A 13,279-nucleotide genomic window follows, 5' to 3' on the forward strand; every position below is an offset into this window, starting at 1 on the left:
CATGGGAGGAGAACAGAGGATTGGGATTTTTGTTTAAGTTATAAATGTATATTTACACCTACTAGTCCAGCCTGATGTCACCATTAAATATAGGCCTACTGTGTTTTCCAGGTAGTAAAAGTAATTAAGAGTTTTTAATATAACATACCGGTACTTCAAATGTTCATATGAATTGAGGATAACTGCGACAACAGGTTTTAGGGGGGATGCTGAAGCCCAGGATCCTATACGAGGAATCAGTGTGATGTCACAACGACAACAAACACCTGACTTCCAGGTGTTATGCGCAAATCCTTCCGCCTATGTAAATACATGCACCCGCACTAGGCACTGGAACATACATGGCAATAAAACGCCACTGAACAACCAGTTTGACGGTTGTTCAGTTTGACGGTCATGTTCGACTCACTTTCCATAAAGCCCACCAGCTTTGATATCTGTTGGCTAGTTGTTGATATATTGTGGCTCTAATATACAATTTTTATCGATGCGATAAGACTGTCATGGCAGCGACTTTCACTCCTCACTCTGGTGTACTCTGTTTCCACCCGGAATTATTTTGAAGCGAATTGTTTACCAAAATGTTGATCGGCCGATCCCTCGTATACAGCAGTTAACAAGACCTTTAAACAGAACGACTGCATGGCTGGACTGCAATGTATTCTTACCGGTGCGATGGCCGGTGGGCCGCTGGGTAGTTGGCCGGTCAGGTTGGTGAAAAAGTATGTATTATGTATTTGATTGGGCCGGTAGCGGCCCATTCAGGCGTCAATAATGAATGATTCTGGTCTCTGGAGTGGCCCTCTAACCAATGCTAATGTATAGCATTGTAATTTAGGATGTTACCTGAAGGCAACACAGGTGGTGACAGCCAATGACATGCACGGAAAACGTATGTATGTGTGTGTGTCTCTGACCCAGCTCCATGGGAGAAGAACCACAGAGAGAGAAAGAGAAACTGTTCCTCGTGTTATATTTATTTCCTCCGTCTTGCTGCTGCTCTGGGAGTGCACGCGAGAACTGCTGCATTAACCCACTCTGCTAACAGACGTGTTGTTCAAAGATGTTGTTGGTGCTCCCTCTAACTCCACAATGTGCAAGATAGTAATAGGCTATGTGTCTCTGTATAGGCGGGTGCACAACGCACACACCCTGCTTAGAGAGCAGCGCACACATGGGCCGCGGAGCCTATAGGGCCGGTAGGGCTTGAGCCCGACCTACTTTTGGGGAGTTGGACCGTCGTTTTGTGCAGAGAGACTTGCATGTGGCAGCTGCCCTGGAGCGCCTGATTGTGTCTGCAGCTGAAGGGGAAAAGGTCAGTTTCTCGTCTGCTATTCTGTGTCTCTACGAGAAGGATTTGAATGTTGACTCTCTCGGCACACAGCTTGATATGTTGCCAGACACAATCAAGCTTTTCGAGGAGGGCGAGGAGGAAGCAGGCAAACCCCTAACCGTGTCATCTGTTGTGTCAGCAATGAACAATACACCTGTGGCAAAAACACTCCTGCCAGATGTACACAAACTGTTAAAGTTGTTTTATACAATCCCCGTGTCGTCTATCCAGCGCCGAGAGGTCTTTCTTCCTCCGTCGTTTAAAGACCTATTGATTGATATATATTATGTGATCAACGACCTATATGCGATCAACAATGACACAAAAAAGACTTAATAGCCTGATGTGCGGCCATACACACAAGGACTATTTGGACAAAGTGGATGTTTCGGTGATTGCAAGGGAGTTGGTCCAGAGCAACGACAAGAGGACGCAGTTCTTTGGCAGAATGTAAAGAGATAGAGAGAGAAAGATATGGTGAGTCTGGCGTGTGTGTGGAGGAGGAGAGAGGGGAGAAAGTGTGTGTTGCCGAGGTGCAGCATCAGCTGGTGCTTTTTTGTGTTTCACTACTATATGTGTATTATTCTATCCCTCCTGTTCGCAAAGTAGTAGTAGCACTATTTAAACCACGAGGCTGAATCGAAGTGATGCTTGATTAATTAATTGATTGATATCGGAATCGGATTGATATAGGCTATAACCACAACTCCGCTCCATTTCAGTAGCAGGGACAGCGCCGCACGGCCCTATGCAAATAGCCTAAACTCACCTGTCTCCGATAATAAGCTTCATTTAACTAATGGAGTAAACTTCAAAAAGTTTAATATTGTTGTCTGATGTAGTCTAGTCTAATTTTTGCGGTTGAGCCCGACCTACTTCCGCCTTCCGCGGCCCCTGAGCGCACACACATGCTGACATGCTGCGCTGTTGAGACGCACAGTGTGCGACTGAAATGTCTGCACTTTTAAAAAATCAGTGTTATGTTTAGTACTGTACTTATGTCTATTTAAATAAGTAAACGTTGAGTTCTCACTGGGCACGTTTATTCAATGCTGCAACATCATTACACCTAAAACCCCTAGACCGGGTCATAACATGTGGCTTTATAAGTAAATCCCCAACCCATGCGAGCGTGAGCGAAGCGAGCGCGAGCTCGAAAAATTGGGCCGATTCGAAATTGTGGGCCTGTCTGACACATGGCAGGTAGCTTTTTTGGTCCCAGTCCAGCCCTGAACGACTGGATGATTGGACAAAATCCCCTCTATCAACACCACCCCTGGTCAGACATTGCAAAACTTGACAATTCAGTACATGTTAGCATCTGACTTGTGCATATACCTGAGGCTTAGAGAAATCCATGTTCATGCACCACTGGACAAAGTACTTCTTGGCTGCCTCCAGCCTCCTCTCATCAGTCTTCTTGTAGTAGACCCTGATCAACTGCTCCGCAAAGCACTTTGGCAGAAGTTTCGACACCTAACAGGAATGACAGTACAGTGTCCATTCTAAGGCCCAAACAAGAGTACAGAGGACTGATAGAGAGCTTCGTCACACAATACGACAATCACCTGAAGCTCAATATGAGCTAAACCAATGAGCTTGTGGTGGACTACCAGAGGAACAGGACACCCCTTGTCCTGGTGTCTTCTAGCCGACAGGAAGTGAAGAGGGTGGACTGGACTCATACAAGTATCTTGGGGTCCAAATTAATATAATTAATGTGATTATTAGGTCAATTTGAAGGATTTTTGTGTCTGAAAAAGGTCGTTTTCTCAGCAAAACATTATGATGTCACAGTGAAGTTGACCTTTTACTTTTTGGATAGAAAATGTCCACTTCATTTGATCAGACTGTATGTGTGAAATGTTGTCATAATTAGCATCTGAATTCCTAAGAGTTATGGCTAAAATAAAATAAAACGTCTTCTGTGAGGTCACAGTGACCTTGACCTTTGACCACCAAATTGTAATAAGTTCATCGTTGAGTCCAAGTGGATGTTTGAGCCAAATTTGAAGAAATTCATTCAAGGAATTCCTGAAATATTGCATTAACGAGAATTGGATATATGGATGGATTGGATGGATGGACGGGCGGACGGGCAGACGGACAACCCGAAAACATAACCCCTCCAGCTATGGCTGTCATCGGCGGAGGCATACAAATACAATTGAGCAAACAACAATTTAAAGCTACAAATAGCTCATGCAAAAAAAGACATTTAAATGTTTGTGGTCATTGCTTTAGCTCTGACCTGGTCTTTCCGTATCTGGTAGGCCTTGGTAGGGTCATTCTTACAATAGAAACGGACATTATTGATGGGGTTCTTGCTCTTCATGCCGTAGTCCAGCGCAATGACCTAAAAGATATGAGGGAGAGAGGTCTCTTTATCTCCACAAGTATAGACCATAAAAGGGAGTCTAGAAATCAAAACGATAATCAGTGAATCCCAAAACCTCAAGAAAAGTGAATTCCCCATTTTGGAGTGATCAGTAAATGAATTTGAGGAGATTAAAATAAATCAGCCTAGATACTCACGCTTATGACAAAGTCCTTTGCCTTCAGAACGATATCCTGAGTGTAACCCTGAGGCTTGGATTCGGCCACGTCACGTGCCCAGGCCTAAGGGAGGGGGAAGGGGGGAGAGATGGGAGGGGTAAGAGGTCTATATATTTAGAGGCTATGGTTACAGGTGACTTGTGACTTATTCCATCATGCCAGGACACTTTAAGTGACAGGCCCGGATGGCCAGAAATCATCACATCATTCACAATCAGATGTGAGAGTGGTCAGGTTCGCATTGTGATAGGAATTCTATGTAGTCTGGATGCAATCCATGCTGCAGTGTGCATGCAGGCAATGTAAAAAGATAGAGAGAGCAGGGCAAAGAAATGCAGACACAAATTTAAATAAGTACAACCACAAAACATAACCCAAGTGTGGATGATATTTAGAATCAGAATCAGAATCACTTTTATTGCCACAGTATGCAAGTTACATACAAGGAATTTGTCTTAGTGTCTGTATGCAGCGTAGCAGTCACATCAATATACAGAGATAAGAAGTAGGAAGAAAACTAAAGACAATCACAAAGTTGCAAAGTGTAATCAAATCGAGTAAATATATACAATATGAGTGGTGAAGTGTTCTGTGGATGATAAATATTAATTTACGTTGGATTTACATGAGATTTACAGACTGAGTTAAATAGACGTTAAATAGGCATTGGATTTACATGAATTTACAGTCTGAGTTAAATAAGACTTTACATTGAATGTACATTAAATTGACAGGCTAAGTTAAATAGGCATTAAATGTGCAGGGAATTTACAGTCCCAGTTAGACAGGCATTAAATTAGATACAGTATGAGTTCCAGTTTTATGGGGGGGAGTTCAGTTGAGTTTAGGAGGAGGTAGTGAGTTTGTGTGTGTGTGGGGGGGGGTTGTTGGTGAGGTCCTTGGCGGAAGGGGGTTTCCGGGCCTTGTTGGTGAGGCTGATGGCGGTTGGGAAGAAGCTGGTCTTGTGGCGGGTGGTTCTGGTCTTGGCAGACCTCAGTCTCTTGCCGTGGGGGAGTGTCTTAAAGAGTTTGTGGCCAGGGTGGGAGGGGTCAGCCATGATCTTGCGAAACCGCTTCAGTGTCCTGGCTGCATGCAGGTCCTGGAGGGATGGCAGGTTGCATCCGATTATCTTCTCAGCGCAGCGGATGATGCGCTGAAGTCTGTTGATGTCTTTGAGAGTGGCAGCAGCATACCAGACGGTGATGGAGGAGGTGAGGATGGACTCAACGATGGAGGTGTAGAAGTGCACCATCATGGCCTTTGGCACTTTGAATTTCTTCAGCTGCCGCACAAAGTACATCCTCTGCTGTGCCTTCTTGGTGAGAGCTCTGATGTTCAGCTCCCATTTTAGGTCCTGGCTGATGATGGTCCCCAGGAAGCGGAAGGACTCCACAGTGTTGACTGGGGAGTCACCCAGGGTGATGGGGGAAGGTGAGGCTTTGTTCCTCCTGTAATCCACAATCATCTCCATTGTTTTTTGAGCATTTAACACCAGGTTGTTTTGACTGCACCAAGTCACCAGATGGTCAACTTCCTGTCTGTATTCCGACTCATCTCCATCTGTGATGAGCCCTATGAGGGTGATATCGTCTGCAAACTTCAGGAGCTTGACGGACTGGTGACTGGAGGTGCAGCTGTTGGTGTACAGACTGAAGAAGTAGGGAGAGAGGACACCGCCCTGGGCAGCGCCGGTGCTGATGGACCGAAAGTCAGTGATGTGCTTACCCAGCCTCACGTGCTGCTTCCTGAACAAGTTCTCAACTAGAACGACCGCAACGTGGACTTATGCCTCCGCCATTAGTTCATTCTTGAGTCCAAATCGCCATTTGAGGCAAATTGGAAGAAGTTCCGTCAAGGCGCTCCTGTGATGTTGCGTTACAGATCTTGGAAATTGGGTGTGTGAGGTCACAGTGACCTTGAACTTTGACCACCAAAATGTAATCAGTTCATCCTTGAGTCCAAGTGGACGCTTGAGGCAAATTCGAAGAAATTCCATCAAGACATTCCTGAGATATCGCGTTAACAAGCTTGAAAATGGCATTCAAGAGGTCACAGTGACCTTGACCTTTGATAACCAAAATGGAATCAGTTCATCCTTGCGTCCAAGTCGATGTTTGAGCCAAATCAGAAGAAATTCTATCAAGCCGTTCTTGAGATATTGCGTTAACCAACTTGGGAATGGCGTTCATGAGGTCACAGTGACCTTGAAGTTTGACCACCAAAATGTAATCAGTTCATCCTTGAGGCCAAGTTAATGTTTGAGACAAATTTGATGAAATTCCGTCAAGGCTTTCCTGAGATATGGCGTTAACAAGCTTGAAAATGGCGTTGGAGAGGTCACAGTGACCTTGACCTTTGATCACCAAAATGTAATCCATTCATCCTTGCGCCCAAGTCGACGTTTGAGCCAAATTGGCAGAAATTCCATCAAGCCGTTCTTGAGATATCGCTTTAACGAACTTGGGAATGGCATTCGTGAGGTCACAGTGACCTTGACCTTTGACCACGAAAATCTAATCAGTTCATCCTTGAGTCCAAGTCGATGTTTGATGAAACTCCGTCAAGGCATTTCTGAGATGTTGCGCTAACAAGCTTGAAAATGGCGTTCGAGAGGTCACAGTGACCTTGACCTTTGACCACCAAAATCTAATTAGATCATCCTTGAGTCTAAGTCGATGTTTGAGGCAAATTTGATGAAATTCCGTCAAGGCATTCGTGAGATATCGCATTAACTCATTCAGGGCCAGTTTAGGACTGCCAATATTTAGCACAGGCCAAAGATTTTCATAATTGTTGGTCATCTTTCAAGACCCACAGTAAATTATCTATTAGCACCAGAGTGATTTGCAATACCTCAAAATGAAGATGTACGTCTCTGGGTTCACCAGGAAAAAAAAAGTGAGCTTTTAGCATGTTCTGTACTCTACTTATAGCCATTTATATACACCCTGTTTTCAGCCAAAAAGTCTCTGTGAGAAAAGAAATTGCAGAAAATGGCATTTATGTACACAGCACACAATATCAGGCAGAACTCGCTCTCAATTCTTTTATTTTGAACTGTATTGACATCAGACATGTAAATATTATTCATTATGACACAAATGACAAAAAAAAAATATATATATATATATATATATATATATATATATATATATATATATATGAAGTAGGGTTGCACGGTATACCGGTATTAGTATGGTACCGCGGTTCCCTGCCGTTAAAAAGGATACTATACCACGTTAATTTAGTACCGATACTTAAAAAAATGTCATGGGTTGCGTCAGTGTGCGACCGTGGTGTTTGTTAGCGGAGGAGAGAGACACAGCGGCATTACAGTTGAGAGCCTGTCTCCCACCTCACGTGAAGGCAACACAGCCTTGCCTTGAACCAATGGTGACTCGTGAAAAGTGAAAAAAAGCTCGTCTCTGACTCTGTCTGCTTCATGTGGGGGCGTGTCGACTTTCCTCTCTTCCCTCTCTGCTCGCTCTCTGGCCACAGTCGTTCAGTCCTCACTACAGCACCCCGACACACAGGACAGACGCAGCGAAAATGGCAGCGGCTTCTTCTAGTCTTGCAAGCCGACCAACGCTTGTAGAAAAAGCAGATGCACGAAGCGAAATATGGAAATATTTTGCTTACGTTGCCGACAGCGAAGGCAAGCCCGTGGACACATCCAAACCAGTGTGTAAAAGGTGCTTCAACGTGACGCAAGCGAAAGGATCAAACACATCGAACCTGGCTAAACATCTTGCCGACAGGCACCCCGACCTGTTCAAAGAGTTTAAAGACCGACAGGTTAGCGAACGTGAACGATAAACATACATGCCCTCAAATAAGTCCAACGAGTATTGTGTGACAAGCGAACTTGTTTCACTGAAAAAGTTCGCTTGTCACAATAGCCTACTCGTTTACAGTGAAACACGAGGCAATGTGCTGGAGCACAGATCTCTGCCAAGGAGAAAGTCATGACATGTAACGTTTAGGGGAGGGGACATCAGATGACTGCATACCATGTACAATATTTAATAACACTATGGTCCTCAACGCCAGTGTTATTAAAGCTTTTACATGGTAAGCAGTCATCTGATCTCACCTATCCTAATATTTACAATAATCCCAATTATTAATGATATACGAATTCATTGTAAAAAACACCTAGCCTACACGTATGGGGGGGGGGGGGGGGGGCTGGGAATACACCACATAATAAGCCTACATTTATGTGTGAAAATAATATATATTACTAGATTAACCATAAATCAGGCACTTCATGTTAATGAAGCTTAGGAGCTGCAAGTACAGAGTACTTTTTTTGGATAAAACAAATAGCTATAATAGTGTAGCAGCTGTGTGAAAATATATTTTATTTATATTATTTATAAGTTTAAACGGTTGACATTCCTTTAAAATATGTTTACAGGAGAGATTATGTTAATTTTACACTAGATAATAAAAGTTCTAGCATGTTCAGCGCCACACGTGGTGGCAGTACTACCAGCATGTAGTAAAATGACTACATGGCTGTGCATTACCTTGTTAAATCAATAAAATAAGTTTTAAGTTCCATGTTTTGTCCCCTCTATTTATTCCAATACTTTTCCTGATGTTTTAGTTTTTTGCCGTGGTATCGTTTCAGTATCGGTATCGAGATACTTAGGCAGGTATCGGTATCGAACTCATAATTTTGGTATCGTGACATCCCTAATATGAAGTGCTTTTTTTACATTCAACAATACAGTTTGCTCAGTGTGAGTGAGTGTACAGACAGACACACAGACAGACAGACAGACAGACAGACAGACAGACACACCGACAGACAGACAGACAGACAGACAGACAGACAGACAGACACACACACACACACGATCCCCCTTTTAGATTTCTAACCCCACTTAGGATAAGCAATAACCACGCCCTGTGGCGCTGGGATTGGCCAGGAGCAACACTGGAGGGCACGCAGCCCTCTGTGTGAAAGCCATTTATGTGGCGAGGCTGTGTGGAGGAGGAGAACAGCTTCTCCTCCTCGAACAGCTTCTCCTCCTCCACACAGTTGTGACTCCGTCTCGTCTCTTTCGGGCTGGCACATAGGAACGGGGTCCAGGGACCAGGATCGATCATGTTGGTCACGGGTTTGACTACTGCGGTTTCGATGTCCGCTGCTGTGCAGCAAGTCGATCAGCTCTGCAGCGCGGCGAGGGGGCATTTCAATGGCGTTTCTCCTCTGCAACAAGGAAGCGCGTTTCCTTTCCACCTTCTTCCTAATTTCAAACAACAGCTGCGGTATGCGTTTGATAACGTGCTGTCGGCTTGAGTTTGAGGTTAGGGACCCGAAACTATGTCACAGGCTGGGTAAGTGTTTCAACTATGCGCTGCACTCATAAAAACAAAAACACGTCAAACACGTCATTGGCCCTCTGGGCTATTCCTGATAACACGTCAAAGACGTCATTGGCCCTGAATGAGTTAACAAGCTGGAAAATGGGGTTTGAGAGGTCACAGTGACCTTGACCTTTGACCACCAAAATCGAATCAGTTCATCCTTGAGTCCAAGTCGATGTTTGAGACAAGTTTGATTAAATTCCGTCAAGGCATTCCTGAGATATCGCGTTAACAAGCTGGAAAATGGCGTTTGAGAGGTCACAGTGACCTTGACCTTTGACCTTTGACCACCAAAATCTAATCAGTTCATCCTTGAGTCCAAGTCGATGTTTGAGGCAAATTTGATGAAATTCCGTCAAGGCATTCCTCAGATATCGCGTTAACAAACATCGTACGGACGTACAGACAACCCGGATCCATAATGCCTCCGGCCTGGCTATCGCCGGTGGAGGCATAAAAATCACATGTCATTAGGGTGACCAGATGGGACAGGAGGTTGGGGGTTGTGGTCACGTCCTCCAGTAGGCTATATATTTCAAACATAACTACAGTACATGTGAACCAATGACTCAAACGGGTGGCTTAAGGGGAAAGGTCATACGGATTAAAATGTATAGAATTTAGAGTAACATGACTAACTGTGATAACTGATCATTTGTTATGAATATTATGGCGATCAGTTACAGATGGATAAAATAGGTTTGGTTCTGCTCGTTTCCCCTCGGCCACGGACCACCCATATCATTATGCACAAAGGACGCTATTACGTTAATAAAGGAGTACTCGTTCATTAATTAAGAGAGTACTCGAATATTTAAATTACTTAAAATGCCCATCCCTACCAGGATCCCGGGACAAGTGCTTGTAATTTGGGACTGACACGCTACGTCGTGAAAAATGAAATGTCAAGCGTAATGGACAAGTATACACGAAGACAGGAGCACACACCGGGTTCTCCTCCATGGGTTTCTTAGGCTGAGTTTCACCCACAAACTTGTACAGGCGCCGACAGACAATGTTGCGTAGAATCTGCCTCGATTTAGCCAGATCCGGGGAAGAGGAGTGGAGTATTTGTTCAAACACAGTGTCTATAGGGTTGGGCAGAGTAGAGGACCGGTCAGACAGATCAATTAACGACAACAAAGGTAATTCATTTCATACATTTCTCGCTGGGACTTTACTGTCCCTAAAGATAAAAGTTTGCATATTGAGTTGACAGTAAAAACACAAGAAAATAGACAGAGGGGTAGAGAGGACTGATAGAGCTTCGTCACAAGGTGCAACGACATTCACCTGAAGCTCAATAGCGAGGCAAAGTGACCGCCTACTTCCTGCTTCAGCACTGTACCAGAGATTTTTATCCGCCATTTATTTTCCCAGACATTTTGTAAAATGCTTATAAAAGTCTTTCTGATTCTGATTCTGATTCTGATAAAAATAGTTTTACTTCGTCAAACCAAACGGTTCAGATATATTTAGAATTGGGAGAGACTACATCGAAAATATTTTCTTTAAATCCGCAATTTTTTTAACGTATCCTGGTATCTTGCCTATCTCCTCCCTGTTTCTTAGTGTTCTACAAACATGAGCTAAGAGGACATACTGTAGTGGCCTCCACTGACCTGTCAGCTTGGTGTAGGCCTCCATGTCATCAATGGCGGTGGAGAGGGTGAACATCTGCCCCTTTGAACCTTCGATCTGGATGTGTTGGTCTGCTTTTAAGAAGGACTCTGTGATCCTGGATAATCAATTCCAAAAATGTCATTTTTGAGAACATCTATCACACAAGATATAGTGAACCATAGACCAAAGGCGAGAAGCTACATAAGACACAAGACCAAGCTACATCAGATGTTGCCAAAGTACTAATGTAGGCAGAGCACTCACATGGTCTCTATGATGTTGCCCACTTTGTGCTGGTAGGCTCTTCTGTGGAGACAGTTCCTGGTGTGGAACAGATCATACAGATTCCCGACTTCCTGTTGAGGGAATTCACATCTAGTTCAGTCTTCTTAACTAATAATGGGAATGGATTGCTGTTTAAATCAGAGCTGAAAGTGGGGGCCTGTTTGCATGGTGAGCACCTTGTCTCTGGTGCAGATTTCCTTCTTCCCTTCCACCTCACACACCCTGGCAAACTGGAGGAAGCGGTGATAGTCAAAGTTATTCTGGATGCCCAGGTGGTAGCAGTCCCTGAGGAGAAACCAGTGAGAGATATATGAAGAGAACTAATAATCAAAACGATATCGGATCAGGTCACACGTATGAATTCTTCATCAGTCCGTGGTCAAAAGTGAATTATCACAATTAATCAATGAGGCCCACCTGGCAAAGTAGTCCCACTTATCCACATCGATGCCATTTCTTTTGTTGGCCACGATTTCATAGAGGAAGGACTTGTCCTCTGACCGACCCTTGTACGGCCACTGTGGAGACAGCAGCACAACACGGCATTAGACACAGTCTGGTTAAACCAATGGTGCAACTGACTGGTTGGTGATTAGGGCTGTCAAAATTGGCCAAAAATGATGTTCAATTATCCCCTTCTAAAAAACACAATTAGGTTCGAACAGTGTGTGAAATACCCGGTGGCAATCGGAGGCTCCCCCCTACATAGTTGTATAGCTACAAGATTGCATGGATGCAAACCAAGGCAATCAACTGCTTTCTCACTGGTGCCCCGGTACCGTTCCCGAGCACACTTGGTGGTCTGAGGAGCGCTTTGGCGTGCCCGGGCACGGAACACTTGCGAGTGTGGAAGCCAACCGAACCACATAGACAACACACGGGCGAGGATAAACTCCAGGCATAGTTGATGACGCAAGTGCACTCTGTTCCGTTTCCGAGCGCGGAAGAAATGTTGTAATGTGAAAGCTGACCAGTGGGGGAGAGGGGAGGCAATCGTTCCAGGGTGCGGAACGGAACGAAAGCAATCGTTCCCAGTGAGAAAGCAGTAAAGCACCCTAAGTTATACAGATTTTCATACACATCACCAAGGCTAATTTTGTTAACAATAAGGCCACTCACAAATAAATACAGTATACTCTGCAACAACTCCAGGCCCATGCACAGATAGACCCCAGGAGGTGCTCAAGCACCTCCCCTTTTGGCCTCTGATTTGCCATCACAAGATGGTCTCTAGTAATACTTCCTTGGCATGGTAGGCTATAGCTTATTTTTTATTATAGAGCTTTGATTTGCTTTGATTATTATAGATAAGTAGGCTGTACTTGCAAGCTCTTTTCTTAGTAACCTGCCCATCCCTGCTACAGATGGCAGGTTAGAGATATGCAGGTATGCCTGTACAGATCCAGATTGTTATCAAGGTGTTATCATTTACTCTGGATTGTGAAGAAGAACAATGCTGTCAAGCAGGTGATTTCTGTGATGAGCAAACATTCATCCAGAGTGACAGAGAGGAGGAACTAATCATCTCTGCACAGCTCTCAAGATGCCAGGTTAGATGTGTTTTTGTTGGTATGCGTACATTGGCTATAGAGGTACAGTAGTAGAGGCAGGTTCATTATTAGTTCCTCATCTCTGGTCATCACTGAAGTCATCTGCTGCAGTGTTGGAATGAAAAGCCATGGCACATTGTTGTCCCATCCCTGCCATAACACCATAACATCTTGTTACTTACCAACATACTCTGCATACCAACAGAGGCTCCTCTGACCTGCCATCAGGGCAGAACTGGGCACAGTACATTGTTTGCTGTTTTTAATACTTTAATACATGTAGGGAGTCAGTCAGATGAAGGATGATGCTTTAGTCAGGTTTACAGTATTTGATTCCCACTCCCGTTGACTCTTTTAATGAAGCGCTCTATTGAGATGAAGGTGAAAGCAGGTCAAAGCCATTGTCCCTTATTAATTTAGCTTATTAAATGGCTTAATAAATCTATACCAATCACAAAGGAGGAGATGTAGCTAAAGAGAAGCAGGTAAGAATTGAGATGTGTACTGTGTGAAAGGGGCTGGAACTCAACATCACAGATGTCCCTTACCACTG

The 13,279-nt window shown here is 44.2% G+C and overlaps 1 protein-coding gene across 1 annotated transcript in view; it reads right to left on the reverse strand.

Moving 5' to 3' along the window:
- LOC310800913 (deoxynucleoside triphosphate triphosphohydrolase SAMHD1-like) overlaps positions 1-13,279 on the reverse strand; it is a 30,287-nt gene that overhangs the window by 2,001 nt on the left and 15,007 nt on the right. The window contains exons 8-15 of the mRNA XM_083664794.1: positions 11,594-11,694; positions 11,353-11,461; positions 11,156-11,247; positions 10,891-11,006; positions 10,217-10,356; positions 3,869-3,952; positions 3,585-3,689; positions 2,672-2,809 (exon numbers count right to left, since the gene is read on the reverse strand). Of these exons, the coding sequence (XP_083520920.1) occupies positions 2,672-2,809; positions 3,585-3,689; positions 3,869-3,952; positions 10,217-10,356; positions 10,891-11,006; positions 11,156-11,247; positions 11,353-11,461; positions 11,594-11,694 (885 nt within the window). The remainder of the gene's footprint in view (positions 1-2,671; positions 2,810-3,584; positions 3,690-3,868; positions 3,953-10,216; positions 10,357-10,890; positions 11,007-11,155; positions 11,248-11,352; positions 11,462-11,593; positions 11,695-13,279) is intronic.

The sequence above is a fragment of the Poromitra crassiceps genome, assembly GCF_964638095.1.
Source record: "Poromitra crassiceps genome assembly, contig: HAP1_SCAFFOLD_132, whole genome shotgun sequence".
In the NCBI taxonomy this organism is placed as follows: Eukaryota; Metazoa; Chordata; class Actinopteri; order Beryciformes; family Melamphaidae; genus Poromitra; species Poromitra crassiceps.